Source organism: Salvia hispanica, chromosome 5 (genome assembly GCF_029641045.1).
Source record: "Salvia hispanica isolate PSC_SH4W2 chromosome 5, Shi_PSC_v1, whole genome shotgun sequence".
NCBI classification, from domain to species: domain Eukaryota; kingdom Viridiplantae; phylum Streptophyta; class Magnoliopsida; order Lamiales; family Lamiaceae; genus Salvia; species Salvia hispanica.
This window is the reverse complement of record NC_142696.1, coordinates 11,741,416-11,756,035: the sequence shown is the minus strand read 5'-3', so window position 1 is coordinate 11,756,035 and position 14,620 is coordinate 11,741,416. Positions and strand designations below refer to the sequence as shown.

General features: G+C 36.8%; 2 protein-coding genes across 5 annotated transcripts; both read left to right on the top strand.

Moving 5' to 3' along the window:
- Window positions 1-219: 219 nt before the first annotated feature.
- LOC125188701 (uncharacterized) lies at window positions 220-4,334 on the top strand. Its single transcript, XM_048085707.2, has 8 exons — window positions 220-760; window positions 1,877-2,024; window positions 2,108-2,258; window positions 2,348-2,473; window positions 2,549-2,629; window positions 2,957-3,149; window positions 3,215-3,485; window positions 3,793-4,334. The coding sequence occupies exons 1-8, from the start codon at window positions 563-565 to the stop codon at window positions 4,053-4,055; spliced, it is 1,431 nt and encodes a 476-aa protein (XP_047941664.1). The 5' UTR covers window positions 220-562; the 3' UTR covers window positions 4,056-4,334.
- A 3,666-nt stretch (window positions 4,335-8,000) lies between these two features.
- Window positions 8,001-13,849, top strand: LOC125188178 (uncharacterized). Of its 4 annotated transcripts, XM_048084933.2 has the most exons (13): window positions 8,018-8,130; window positions 8,330-8,373; window positions 8,553-8,716; window positions 8,818-8,932; window positions 9,362-9,547; window positions 9,643-9,754; window positions 9,830-9,863; window positions 10,130-10,167; window positions 10,275-10,297; window positions 10,374-10,526; window positions 10,621-13,124; window positions 13,283-13,372; window positions 13,465-13,849. In XM_048084933.2, exons 4-13 carry the CDS (start codon window positions 8,862-8,864, stop codon window positions 13,509-13,511), a joined length of 3,258 nt encoding a protein of 1,085 aa, XP_047940890.2. In that variant the 5' UTR covers window positions 8,018-8,130; window positions 8,330-8,373; window positions 8,553-8,716; window positions 8,818-8,861; the 3' UTR covers window positions 13,512-13,849. The 4 variants fall into 4 exon arrangements, with proteins under 4 accessions (XP_047940891.2, XP_047940890.2, XP_088915100.1 ...); XM_048084934.2 differs by lacking the exon at window positions 8,330-8,373 and having other exon boundaries at window positions 8,001-8,130; XM_089058974.1 differs by lacking the exons at window positions 8,018-8,130; window positions 8,330-8,373 and adding an exon at window positions 8,181-8,282.
- Window positions 13,850-14,620: the final 771 nt, after the last annotated feature.

The following is a 14,620-nucleotide window of genomic DNA, read 5'->3' as shown; positions in this document are numbered from 1 at the left end:
GTGCTCTTACTAATTGAATTGGATTTCGTATCAGACTTTTTAAGTAAATTTGCGAGGACTATAAAGGACAGGTGACATCAAAATAAACAGTAATTATTATTATTATTATTATTATTATTATTATTATAACCAAATGAATTTAGTTAATAAACTAAATAAATATTACACCGTGGGCACTGGGCAGTGGGCTGCTGATGTCTATCTGGAAAATGGAAACGCTTCAAAAATCCGACAAATTTCTGTATTTTGAGGCCCCTCTTTTGCTAAGAAAAAAACCTTTACTCTTCGCCATATTATTGTCTTCACCTGTTTAATGCTATAGAGAGAGAAACAATTCATACATATCCAAATCTGCGTAAATGCCACAATTAATTCAAATCCTCACTTTTGAACAACAGGGGAATCTCTTTTTCTCTTGTTTTCGTTTCAATTTCGCTCCGGACCTTGGGCGCTAATCTCTTCTGGGTCCGGAGATTTAGGGTTTCTTTCAATTCAAGCTCGTATGTGCATTAGGGTTTAGATTTCTTTGTAAAAAGGGTTTGTATTAGTGTAATTAGCCAATATGGACGGACGGAGAATAACGGCGAGCCCCAGGCCTTGCTGTGGCCGGCGAGTGGTGGCGAAGAAGCGCCCGCGCGGCGGTTTAGATGGCTTTGTCAACAGCGTGAAGAAGCTGCAGAGAAGGGAGATTTCATCCAAGCGTGACCGTGCTTTTAGCATGAGTGATGCTCAGGAGCGATTCCGCAACATTCGCTTGCAGGTTTACTTGATTTAATTCATAATGTTTGCTTCAACCTTTTGTGGTTTTGGTTTTGGGCCATTTGAATAATTCAAGTGTTTGACGATTTCAGCTTTTCTGAATTATGTATTGACGCACAGAAAAATTAGGGCTTTTTATGCTTTCTCACTTGAATTGCCATGTATATGCGTTTATGTATGTAGATCTGTGTACCAGAGCGGTGGTGTTGTTTACCTTTTTGTGTGGAGAGAATTAAACGGAAGATGCCAGTATTTTTTCAGTTGCTATGATAGTTTTACATGGATAGAATGTTTCAATCTTTATCTAGATTGCTATTGGCCTTTTGTGATGCTAACATACCACGGCTTATAAAGGAGGCTGAGAGACACATTAGATAGTGGTAGTGTGTTATGACATTGTTTATGATTCTTTGGTCAACCTCGACATAGAGATGTTATGCAACAATGGCTCTTGAAAGTGCGATGTCTGCGAAGCTACTTACATGAGCTAATTATGTACCTAAGTTGTGAAAATGATCAAGAGGATACATAATGCAACCCATGAGCATATGACATGTTGAAGATACAATTTTGGATGATCTATGTAACACTGGTACGAGTTTGTCAGAAAATCAAGAGGATACATAATGCCATCCATGAGCATATAACACGTTGAAGATATAATTTTTGATGTCATGGTGAATGATCAATTTTCTGCCTTTTATTTGCTGTATTACATGTTAGCATAATGAATGAGCAATTTGCTATCTTTTATTTGTTTAAGTTCATAAACTTTATTCTCATATACTAATTTAGGTTATTGAGAAATTTGATTGAGGTGCAAATATGCGGGCAAGTGCCATTTTTGGTTATTTCTTGCTTATGAAAATCCTCTAGTTTTGGTGTATAGGATGAGCAGGTTCTTGTCATTTTTTTCTGTACATTATCTGCTAAGTTTTGATTCCAAAATCTGATGTACGTGTAATAACGTTTGTGTCAATCTGTGTACATTATAGGCAACAACTCATTAGACCTCTTAATTTTTGTTGTTTCCCTTGTCTTCAACTGTCATGGTGATAACTGGATGGAATATTGCCTATGTACATGAACTAATACCAACCTTGACCTTTTGGTTCAGGAGGAGTATGATACTCATGATCCCAAGGGATATTCTTCTTTGTCGTTACCATTTCTGAAGAAGAGGTCAAAAATTATTGAGATAGTTGCTGCCCGTGATATTGTCTTTGCACTTGCCCAATCTGGTGTCTGTGCAGCATTTAGTCGAGGTGCATCTACTACTGAAATTTAAGCTCCTTGTCCGTTCTCCTGGCTGTTATAAGGGCTTATATATTTTACCCATTTGATGCAGAGACTAACCAGAGGATATGCTTCTTGAATGTTTGTCCTGATGAAGTCATTCGGAGCTTATTCTACAACAAAAATAATGATTCATTAATCACTGTTTCAGTCTATGCTTCAGATAATTTTAGTTCCTTAAAATGCAGAACAACAAGGATCGAGTAATTCCATCTCACCATTTGCTTGCTGTTTCTTTTATGTTTGCATTTTGTTTCATTACTTATCATCACATTAATGGCCCATCTTTTAGATACATACGAAGAGGCAAACCTGATGCCGGCTTCCCTCTTTTCGAATCTGAGTCATTGAAGTGGCCTGGTTTTGTTGAGTTTGATGATGTTAATGGAAAGGTTCTTACTTACTCCGCACAGGACAGGTAACTCTTAGCTGATAAGTGGATAATCATTTATATTTGACACTTGTTCTGATAGCTACTACTGTCTTCTTTCAGCATATACAAGGTTTTTGACTTGAAAAACTACACAATGTTATACTCAATTTCAGATAAAAATGTTCAGGAGATTAAGATCAGGTAATGTTATAGTTTCTAAGTAAGATGTTCTTGTATATATTCATTTAAAAAAACTTGTATGGGGGGGGGGGGGGGGATGCTTCTTTTCCCTTTGGGATTTTATTGGAATACTGAATCAGACCCTTGGAACTATGGTTTTGGTCTGTAAACTGCGCTATTATAATTTTATGCATACTTGAGTAATTCTATTAGCTAAATTACTTTCTGTCACAATTCAAGGTTGTAAAAGTTCTTTCTTTTATGTTGTTTCTTCTTTCTGCCTTATGATAGTGTTCTTGTGGCATTTTTATGTATGTTTTTTTTGTTTGCATATGTTTTGTACAATAGTCCAGGAATCATGCTTTTGATATTTACAAAAACCCAAGGCGCTGTCCCTTTGAAGATTCTCTCAATTGAAGATGGGACTGTTTTGAAATCATTCAACCATCTTCTTCATAGAAACAAGAAGGTTGATTTCATTGAACAGTTCAATGAAAAGCTTCTAGTCAAGCAAGAGAATGAGAATCTTCAGATTGTTGATGTAAGTGTCTGTATATTACAATCGTGACGTTCTTGTCCTTTCTGAAATGACTTCTGTCTGTTTAGGTTCGCAATGTTGAGATAACAGAAGTTAGTCGTACCGAGTTCATGACCCCTTCCGCATTCATATTTCTGTACGAGAACCAATTATTCCTGACGTTCAGAAACCGAACAGTTGCTGTCTGGAACTTCAGAGGGGAACTTGTGACCTCGTTTGAGGATCACCTTTTATGGCATCCTGATTGCAACACTAACAACATATATATTACAAGCGATCAGGATCTCATCATTTCGTATTGCAAAGCAGATTCTGATGAACCATTATCTGATGGGATTGGTATGCTCATATCCATTCTGATTTTAATTGTCTAAGTTCTGTATCTCTATTTCATGGTCTATGCTTTATTAGAGAAAAACAGGATGCATGTAGTTTCTACACATTTAAAGAAAATGGGTCCATGTACTATCATTTGTATTAATATTAATGTTCATCCATGCACTTTTGTCGTTGTCAAAATATTATTTGTAAAGATTTGGTTTGTGTAGTTAATCTTTGTTGAATGTGATAGGAACTAAGCTAATATGAAAATCTCTAAGAAATGGTCTTACATTGGTATCGTTTCTCATTTATTTCTTGTTGACAGCGGGTTCTATCAACATCAGCAATATCTTAACTGGGAAGTGCTTGGCAAAAATAAAAGCGAGCAATAGTCTTCCGATGAACGAATGCAACTGCAGTGCAGGTTGTGGGGGGAAGAAGTGCAACTCAAGGAAGCGCATTCAAGCTTCTAGAATCAGCACTGTTGCTGAGGCCCTGGAAGATATCACTGCCCTATTCTACGATGAAGACCGCAATGAGATTTACACTGGAAATAGGCATGGTCTTGTTCATGTGTGGTCCAACTAAAGGTGACGAGTTGGAGCCCATTTTCATACGGATGAACATTTGTTGCTTAATAGAATACTAAACCATTAGTTCCCCTATCTGAGTTTGTGAATTTCTGACCCCCATGAAGGGGGGGTTGTCTATGATCATGATGCTATAGATTTGTAGGCGCCATGTTTGTTGATTTACTCGATTGCGCTTTGGACCTAACTAAGATATCAGTAACATTTGGTGTGTAGATGTAAGAGACGGTGTAAGAACAGTGCCTTGTTGTGCAAGATAATCTTGTTTATCTGTAAATTGCTCTATCTTTGTTTCTGAATGAATTATTCTTAGTGTTCTTCTTGGTTCCTGTTGTCAATGATGATGTTGAAGGCATTCTGTACAGCTAGGAGGAGCGGTTACTTATTGTTATCAATAACAACATTCTGTTAGCTTTCGTTTAGGAATATGAGCATTAGCAATGGGAAGCGATTCTGTGATCGGCTTCCCCATCGGCCCCTCATTGTGGAAGAGGGGCCAATGATCTGCCCTTCCCCAAACACCCCAAAGAGCCGTTGTATCGGCCTTGGCCGATCTCATAGGGCCTTTGATCGGCCCTCCATTGTGGATATAGGGCTGATCATCGGCTCTATCATCGATTTTTCCTTTTTTAAATTCTTTTTTTACCCTTTATATATACTTCCATATACCACACTTACATTTCACATTCGTCTCACTCTATACTTCTTTTCCTCTCTCTACAAAAGAATTTTGACAACACTTTGGAGAATTCTGGTGATGGAAGCCAATACATGGGCGGAACTCAAATTTCCTCCAAACCCAAATTCCACCCAGTTACAACAACTAAGGATTAAATATACAAATATTGATGATGTTGAAATGAAATGAGTAGGATAGGCCCCTGGGATAGACTTTTTCATTGCAGGGAGATAGACCCTTAATAATAAGTGGAGTAAAATGCTGACGTGGAAAAAAAAAAGGAGGGTCCTTCCATTGCTAATGCTCTAAGTGACAATTATCGAGTGATTAATGAGCTAATTCACTCAGATTAAGAGTTTACACATGTAAACGCTTAACTAACTAATAAAACTCATTTTTTTTCATCTATAAAACATATCAATTCAGATAATCCTTCTTTTCCCTCTTCATCTGAGTTCTTCTTCAAGTAGAACAATCATCTCCGGTTGTTGTTCCTTACTCTCAATCCTAGTTCGTACCATATGGTATCAGCCTTGACAGTTCAGCTCAAATGGCGGGCCAAACAGGATCCATCAAGGCATCAATATTCATCGACTGGAAGAGGTTGTGCATTCTTCATCAGACGAATTGTTCAATGCTTCCGATCAATTAAGACCAATTGGATAACCTTCGCGATCAATCTCTGAAGGAACTCCATGACAACTTCATGATGCAGTACTTTCAACACACAAAGTGTATGGCTAAGCTACAACATAACCAGAGAGATAACTCTCACTCCTCGCGCGAGCCATAGACACGTCACACTTACTTCTCTATTCGCCAATTAAAGGTTGGTTTTCAATTTTCCCAGGAAATAATTTGAATGGGTGGTGTTTTTTTTTTTTTTTTTTTTTTTTTTTTTTTTTTTTTAAATACTTTTTTACGGTTGATGAAACACCACTAGAGGCACAAGTTAAATTGGTATTTATCAATTTGGATAGACGAGCGATTCTTTACTTAATCATGGGAATGACAGAATTTTTCTTGCCTTCTTCTCTAGATCTAGGTTCTGGTCTTCACATCTTATCATCTATCAATCATATATGTATCATCTAAGATTTGTCCACATAAATGGATGCACGTAAGTTACTTATCATTTATGAGTCCTTCCAGTTATTACACTATTTTAACTACTACTCCCTCCGTCCACCATTAGATGTCACACTTTGACTCAAAACGGGTTTTAAAAAATGTAATGGAAAGTGAGTTGAAAAAAATAGTGGAATGTAGGTCCTACTTTTATATATTAGTTTTATAATGTAGTAAGTGAGAATGAGTTGTGGAATGTGAGTCATTACCAAAAATATTAAAAGGTAAGTGTGACAAGTATCGGCGGACGGACCAAAAAGGAAACTAGTGATATTTAATTGTGGACGGAGGGAGTTCTTTTTATCCTTCGCTTTTACTTTACAAATTACACATTAAACCCGTGCCATCCGCAAATGACCTATTTCTATGGGATGGGGGAAGTATATTTATACTCCACCTGTCCCAAGTTAGTTGAGTCACGTTCCTTTTTGGGTTATCACAAAATAGTTAAGTAATTTTTTTTGGCAAAAAAACTTTTATCACTATGCTTTACTCTCACTTTTCTCTCTCATACTTTATTCAATCTTTTACTTTATTCTCAATACTTTAACCTTTAACACATCAAATTTTTAAATTTCGTGCAAAAAAGAAATAGCTTAACTACCTTGATTCGTATGTAATATAAAATATAAAATAATACTCTATCACAAAATAATGTCCTAATTTTTTTATTTTGGAACAACCATAATATAAAGTTCCATTTAGTTTTATCATTTTAGGTAATGGACCACAAACTCCACTAAACTAATACTCCGTATATAAAAGTGGACCAACATTTTATGAATATTTTCTTATACTATTTCTTTAAAATTATGTCAAATCAAAATGGAACTATAAGAGCATTCGCATTGGAAGGGCCGATCGAGAAGCCTTCCGATCGGCCCTCCATTGCAAAGAATGAGCCGATCAAAGCCCCACCCCACATGGTCGATACATCAGCCTCGGTCGTCCCACAATGGCCGATGATCGCCCACCAATTGTAGGGATTGGGCCAATCATCGGGCCTATCCTTTTTCATTTATTATTTTTTTATTCTATTTTATCTACTATAAATACCTCATTCTATTCTTTGCATCTCGCTATATTCTTTTTTCCAATATTGTTGTACAAAGAAGATTATTTGCATATTAATATTTTTATATTTAAATTTATTTAATTCAATAACATACTCCCTCCGTCCCATTGAACATGACCCACTTTCCTTTTTGGTTTGTCCCAATCAAGATGACCCATTACTTAATATGGAAACACCTTTATCTCTACTTTATTCCCTCTCTCTTACTTTACTCTCTCCTCTTAACACAAAAAAATTAACTGCATAAAATCCCGTGCCGCCCAAGGAAGGGGTCATCTTCCTCGGGACGGAGGGAGTATTAAATATGGAAGTCCAAAAAAATTAAAATAAAATAGTGATGATGTAAAAATGAAATGAAAGTGGGATAAGCCTTTTGGAATGACCCTTCTATTGAAGGGAGATAGGCCCTTCACCATTGGGTAAAATGTAGACGTGTAATGGAAAGAAAATTAAATACAAATATTATGGAGTATTTATAGTGTAGAAATTATGGAATAAAAAAATAAAAGAAGATACGTGTAAGGGCCGATGATCGGTCCTTCTTCCACAATGCAATGACCGTTCTTTGGCCCTTCTTCGGCAATGGTTAATTGAAAAGGGCTGATCTCAAGGCCTAGAGATTGGCCCAACCATAACTAGTGCATTAAATCGTGAATGGAGGGACTATATATTTTGGAAAGAAAAGTATGTACAGCAGAAAACTGCTTTTAGAGGTGTTATTGTCATTTAATGGTGTGGCCCAAATAACTGGTATTCTTATTTCTTCCCATATTTAATACTCCAATCATGCTTTCAAGAAAACTATGAATCAAACTTAACAAATTTATAAATTATCTATATAAATTAACATACAAATCGAGTAAATGTGGCGAGGTAAAAAACAAAAAAAAGATAATGTACACTTAAATCATTTAAATAGAGATGCTGTCAACTGATATTTTTTTCCAGATCTTGAGTGATGAATTATTTTTTATGGAAATCCATTCTTTATTCATGCCTAAAAAACAAAACCTGCAATTATTTTTTAATTATTTTTAAGTAAAGAATTTAATATTAAAAGAAATGTGTTTTTGAATCTAGCGGTGTGGGGTTTCTCTTTCTTCAAACAACAGTCTCCTTTGCTTTTCTCTCTCTACCGAAAGGGACGAACACAAATCTCTCTCTAGCTTTAGCTCTTGCTTCACTTCCAGTGTAAGTAACTACTCTCTCACTCCCTCGTGGTTTGCATTTTTGCATTAAAGGTTTCAAGCTTGCATATGTTTGCGCTACTGTTCTGATTAATGTCAGGATTTAAAACTTCATTGCTGGCTTAAGATGCTGCTGCGTTAGAGTTCTATTTCTATGTATTCCTTTATTTCTGCTTTTTGTTGATTTTTGGTATCTTTTTCAGCATTTTGCTCTGTTTTTGGAAGCTAGATCTGATCTTGAAGGAAGGTGTGAATGATGCTTTTACATTTTCTTCATATTTGCATCTTAATTTATTCACAGAGAAGAAATTCAGCCTGACTTGGATTGAATAAGCATTAATTTTGTTACTTCTGATTAGCTTATAAATTGACATTCGGTCATGCCTTTTCAACCATTCAATTCTTATTTGAATTTATGTTTTACAGATGTGTGGCTTCTGATTATAGTGTTCCTGGATTTACGCAATCACAATCGTGCGATTTCCGACCTTGCAATGGTGGTATAATAGATGGATTGTTTGCGAGCAATTATTTGTTAGTCCAATGCTGAAATTTGGTTCGTGGTGATCGAAACTTAAAAACAGATTCTGGTAACTTTTCCTTTCTTTGTTCCATTTTTAGTGTTTGTAACATTAGGCACAGACTTTAAAGCTTTTACATCTGCAAAATGTGGCTGTTGCACTACTTGCAGCTTTCTACTGTATGTATTGTGCCTTCAGCAAAGTATAGGTGAAGATGGAAGCAGTGAAAGATGCCAACATTCCAGTGGATTACATTGAGTTCCATATTTTTCCTAGCCAAAACAGGTTATACTTCATAGAAACTTTGTACTTGATTGTTTGTAATTATTTGGGTCCTGTGTTGTATTGTCTGATGTGCTGTATGGTTCCGTAGACTGCTATGTTGATTCTAAAAGCTCATAATCATTTATTAATATTTCTGAATTTTTTAAACACACCCTGATTAATGAAGAGTTTTTCCTTGAACTACCTTACAGTTTGCTTCTTCAGACTCACTGAAATAGTTATGTTTCCAAATCATTGGTTGTAATATTATGTTAGGTACTTTTATTTAGTTTTGGAAAAAGTTATCATTTTTGAGTAGTTACGAATGTGTGAGTCAAAAGAGGGTAGTGAAATTAGGACTCTTACTTCTACTGTTGGGTGATGTTTGAGTCTGTTGCCAGGGTATCTTAGTTATTGGTGTTTTAATTGGTTGTTTGTTTCTTTTTAAAGATATGAGGCATGGGTATGCTATGCTAACAAGAAAGAGAAAGTCAAATCTGGACTCTTGGAGCATCTATTGCTGCATTCAGTTGACATCAAAGCTTTGCATTCAAAAGGATGTGATGACAAGTATAAACTTTTCACACCAGAAAATTTGCACGGCAGTGAATGGTTTACTAAATCCACATTGATAAGGTTAGCAGATATTCTTCTTTTGACTATTTTCTTACACAAGATAAGCAACAGTTCTTGTATCCTCTTTACATGCAAACTTTATTTTCATGAAATAGGTTCCTGCATATAATTGGGTCAGAAGACATATTAGAAGTCACTAATTCCTTGAAAAATGAGATATCTCAGCTGGAGGAGGCTCGCAGTTTTCATCTTTCTTTATATGCAAAGGTAAAACTAGTTAATTCCACCGAAGTTGATCTCTGTTCTCCAATGCTAAATCTGATATTTTAATTCTTTCCTCAGGGTAAAGAATATCAGTTCCAAAGTGGGCTATCTGGTAAGTGTCCTCATACCTTGATTTGAGGGCAGTCTGCTTTAAGGATGTCAATTTGTAATTCACAACTGTCTTTAATAAGCAACATTTTTCTGGCTTTACTTGAATAAGTCAACACAAAAAGGTCTTATGAATAGATATTCTAGGAATAGCCTCTTGCATAACAAAAGAAAACCCAGCTGAGAGCAGTCTCTTTTTTTAGGGAATAGAAGCTTGCTGTCATTTATATCCAGATACAAAGTTAAGTTTCCCTTATTTTCCTCTGTCAGATGACAGCTGCGCGGATGAAGCAGGATCTACAGCAGAAGTGAGTTGATCTTACGCCTTTTCAAGTTTGTTGCTTTGTTCAATCTAGATTGAAGATCTTTGTCTGTGCTATATTAACTGCCTATTCTGGTAATGGCTTGTGTGCAGGCTGACAACTCAAGTGCTTCCAAGTATGTCTGTTACTTGTCTGCTGCTACTTAAAGTTCCAATTACCATATCTGTACTCTGACCATTGGTGGCCTGCAGGAATGAATTGTTGCGGGCCATGGACTTGAGGCTTAATGCCCTGCGGGATGAGTTGGCAACTGCTTTTGACCAAGCTGCTGGTTCTCGATACTCTGTGGAGGAGATGACTGATATAGAAAAGTTTTCTCGACATCTTGGATCAACAAATTTGAGGTATCCTTGGCTGTTATGAAGCTGAGCTGATTGTTTTCCTTGTCAAAGTTTTAACTTCTCTTCATTGGTAATGCCTATTATGTATTCATTGCAGTGATTCATTAGGAAAATATGTAGAACTGAGACATGGAGCTCAGGCTGTTGAACTTTCAGAAAATGATGGGTTAAAACCGAGAGAAAGGAGCAATCATCCAATTAAATCAGCTTGTTCAGAGCTTCCAGTAATATATGGTGTCTCACCTGCCAAAGCGGCACAGGTAGAGAGGCAAAGCTCTACAGGAAGTGATGAATCTTCTTTTTCAAGTGAGGAAGAGCAACCATCCACGGAAAGAAGTCGGACTCTTATAAGATCTGCTTCACCTAGGAGGTCAGCATCTCCAATGCGGAGGGTACAAATTGGACGATCTGGATCTCGAAGGTCTACTGCAATAACTATTAAAAGTCTGAACTATTTTCCTTCCCGGGATAGAATGTTTCCTAAAGACTCTGCAGATGATAGTGATGAAGATTGCTTGGAGCAAGCGCTCAAAAAACCAGAGAATAATGCGAAGAGAATGAGTGTACAAGATGCGATAAATCTTTTTGAAAGAAAACAGAAGGATCAAACAGTGGATAGTCAGAAGGCTAGCTCCTTGTTGAGTGCATCAATTGGAATGAACAAGTCTGTATTGAGAAGATGGAGCAGTGGAATGGGCGAAGATTCTTCACAATGTCCTCAAGATGATGTTACTGAGGATTCTGCTACTGAGAATCAAAATAATGTAGAAAGCAATGAAGTTATATATAGTTTGCGAAAGTCCAAAGCAGAGCAGGTAGTTGCTTCAGAAGACTTTCCTTTTGCGCATTGTGAATCAGATGCAAATTTGAATTCACCTGAAAAAGAAACATGCACTCCTATAATAATGCAAGAGGATACTTGTCCGACTGAATCAACTGACATTAATGAAAAAATAGTCACCTCAGCAGAGTGGAGCCGTCAAAAGGAAGCAGAACTAAATGAACTGCTGATGAAGATGATGGAAACCAAACCTGTGAAAAGCCGTACTGCTGTGCCAGCTGGTAGCAAAAGACAAAGCTTGCCGTCTGAGAAGAGAGGTGGATTTTATGATCATTACAAGGAGAAGAGGGATGAGAAACTTCGGGGAGAAGCTACAAAAAAAAGAGAAGGAAAAGACAAGCACCTCAAAGGGATGCAACAAAATGTTGATACAAAAAAATCACAACTGAGCCCAGCAAATGGTGATATTGGTAGAAAACATAATGTGAAGAAGCTCCAGAAACTACAAATTATTGCATCTCAACCAGTAAATCCCAAGGTAGAAAACCCTAGACCTGGGGCTGTTAAGAAAGTATCTACGAAAGCTTCTTCACTGCCTGCCACTCGTAAATCATGGCCATCAATTCCATCTCCCGCTGCTAGAGGGCCATCCCCTGGAACTAGAGGGCCATCTCCTGCTAAAACCCAGAGTGTGCAATCAGCTTCTGGTGCTGTGCCAACTCGTAGAAGGTCGCAGCAAACAGTGCCGGCTTCTCAGGTTAGCTCAAAAGTAGAGACATCTCGAATACGAGCAAAATCTGTAACGCCGAATCAAAATGACAGCAAGAAGACCCTGAAACCTGCCGTTGAAAAAAAGCAGCAATCTGTGACTAAGTCTAAGAAAACTATCAAAAGCATCGTTCAGACTGCCACAGAAGAAACTCTTGTTTCCTCTGCGAAACCTAATTTATATAACAAGGCGACAAAGAAGAACAGTGTAGTTCCATTGGAATCAAAGCCTTTTCTTCGTAAAGGCTCTAAAAATACCTCCAGTGTTAATCCAACTGTGAAGAAAAAAGCATCTCCTCAAGAACCGTTGAGGAAGGCTGGGTATCTGTTGCTGGCCGATGACAAACCAACAGTTTCTAAGCCATCTGATTTAGCTGCTCAGCATGAAGAAAGGGAAAACGAAGACTTTAAAGTTCACACTAGCACGGAATCTGGGACCAGCACAAAGAGTCCCCCACAATGTAACAACAAGGAAGATGTAGGTGAGGTTAACCCTACCACTGGAGATAGCACCGCCAGAGTAGAAGAGCCTAAATTGAAAGCTGATGCTGATGCTGAGGCTGAGGCTGAGGCTGAGGCTGAGGCTGAAGAAGAATTGACCATCTCACCAACAGCTTGGGTGGAAATAGAGGAGCAAGATCACTCCATGAACTCTGTTGAACACAGTATCCAAAAAGGGGTTTCACCAGCTTATAAGGCGCCTATTGAAGCGTCAAGTCCTCGAATTCGTCATTCCCTGTCACAGATGCTTCTTGAGGAGAGCAGTGAACCTGATTCCAGTGAATGGGGAATTGCTGAAAATCCTCCAGCAATGGTCTACCACAAAGATGCACGCAAAGGGTTAAAGAGGCTGTTAAAATTTGCCCGTAAGAGTAAAACTGATGCGAACTCAACAGGTTGGTCTAGCCCATCTGTCTTTTCTGAAGGAGAGGACGATTCTGATGATTCCAGATTCACAAGCAAGAGAAGTTCTGAAAATCTGTTGAGGATAGCAACCCATCATTCAAAGAACAACGGGCACCAGAAGAACTTCTCTGATTATGAACAACATGGTAATGGTTTTAAAGCTAAAATTCTTGTTGTGAAGTCTTTGAGAATAGAACATAACCTGCCACTCCATGATATAACTAACGCATTCATGATTTGTTGCTGAAGTAGTTTTACCCTATGTGATAAATATGGCCTCATGATGAAACATTTTGTGTTTCAGCTCAAGCAAGTATTAGGAAGCTTGATGCTCAGAGTTTATCTCAGCAGTTTCAGGAGGGAAATGTTTCTGCTTCTGTGACTGTAACAAAAGGTAAATTAGATTTTACCTTTTCCATTCTGCTTCCGTATGCCTTATATATGATTTCAATATTGTGTAATAAATTTGTATACATTTTCTTTCAGCAACAAGGTCATTCTTCTCTCTTTCAGCATTTAAAGGCAGCAAATAGGACATGAAAACTGTAATCCCGATTCTGCGGGTAGCTTGCAACTTGGAGGTAGGACAGGACTATTATAACTTATGTTTTTGCACAAAACAATTTCATGATCCGGACAAAGTAGACCACCCTCATATTCCTTCCGATGATTGAATTGATTATAGCATGTAAAAGAAAACAAGATTAGAATTTAGAAGTCTTAGCTATGTCTCTTGGACACAAATCACACAACATTTGGTATTTCATCTCTTTGGATGATCATTGTGTTGTATTTGTGTCTATGCAGCTTGGCATTTGGTTGTATCAAATCTTGTGTAATCATTAAAATTTTAGTTTCTATCAGTCCAATATTTCCTGGTGTAAATGTTATACTTGAGGCATTTCCATTATGATGCTAAATTTAAATAATTATGATGCTAAATTTAAATAATTATGATGCCCTTGTTTACTCAATAAATTATGGATTATTTTCTGTTCGCATTTCCACGTCAATCCCACTTGCTCATTTTCATTTTTAAGATGATCCAGTGACCTATCTTCGATTTTTTTTTGACATTTCACACATTTCCTAAAATGGAGATATCTTGTAAGATTTGTCTAAAAAAAATGGACTAGTTTTACCATTTTGACCGACTATCAAAATTAGACTAGTTCTAAAAATGAAAATTTTTAAACACTACAAATGATATAAACCTCATAATCCACTAACAATACTTCAATAACATTTTTCCTCACTCTCTCTTACTTATCAAATTGTGTATTAAAATCCGTGCTATGTATAACTTTATCTATTTTTTATGGTTGAGTTAATATTTACTTTATTCTTTTTCCACTTAAATTATGAAATAAATTTCTGTGTAAAACTTCACTTTAAATCATAAAGTATTGCTTTAAAATGCGAGAGAGTGTTAGTATTCCCTCCGTCCTATAAAAGATGTCTCACTTTCCTTTTTAGTTTGTCCCATTAAAGATGTCACATTTCCATTTTTAGAAAAAATTTCCTCTCATAATAATATAAATATTATTCCTAAAATCCCATGTCATCTATAAGTGTGACATCTTTTATGGGACGAAATGAGTATGATTTATGACGTTGCTATTCTAAGCAGGCCGACAAATAT

What these genes read in the sequence shown, in the direction of transcription:
- LOC125188701 (XM_048085707.2), top strand. Translation starts at nt 563, where the DNA reads ATGGACGGACGGAGAATAACGGCGAGCCCCAGGCCTTGCTGTGGCCGG. An exon ending in TGCAGAACAACAAGGATCGA is followed by an intron (nt 2,259 to 2,347) that starts GTAATTCCATCT and finishes CCCATCTTTTAG; the next exon opens with ATACATACGAAGAGGCAAAC. An exon ending in ACTTACTCCGCACAGGACAG is followed by an intron (nt 2,474 to 2,548) that starts GTAACTCTTAGC and finishes GTCTTCTTTCAG; the next exon opens with CATATACAAGGTTTTTGACT.
- LOC125188178 (XM_048084934.2), top strand. Translation starts at nt 8,862, where the DNA reads ATGGAAGCAGTGAAAGATGCCAACATTCCAGTGGATTACATTGAGTTC. An exon ending in ACTAAATCCACATTGATAAG is followed by an intron (nt 9,548 to 9,642) that starts GTTAGCAGATAT and finishes TTCATGAAATAG; the next exon opens with GTTCCTGCATATAATTGGGT. An exon ending in ATCTTTCTTTATATGCAAAG is followed by an intron (nt 9,755 to 9,829) that starts GTAAAACTAGTT and finishes TTCTTTCCTCAG; the next exon opens with GGTAAAGAATATCAGTTCCA.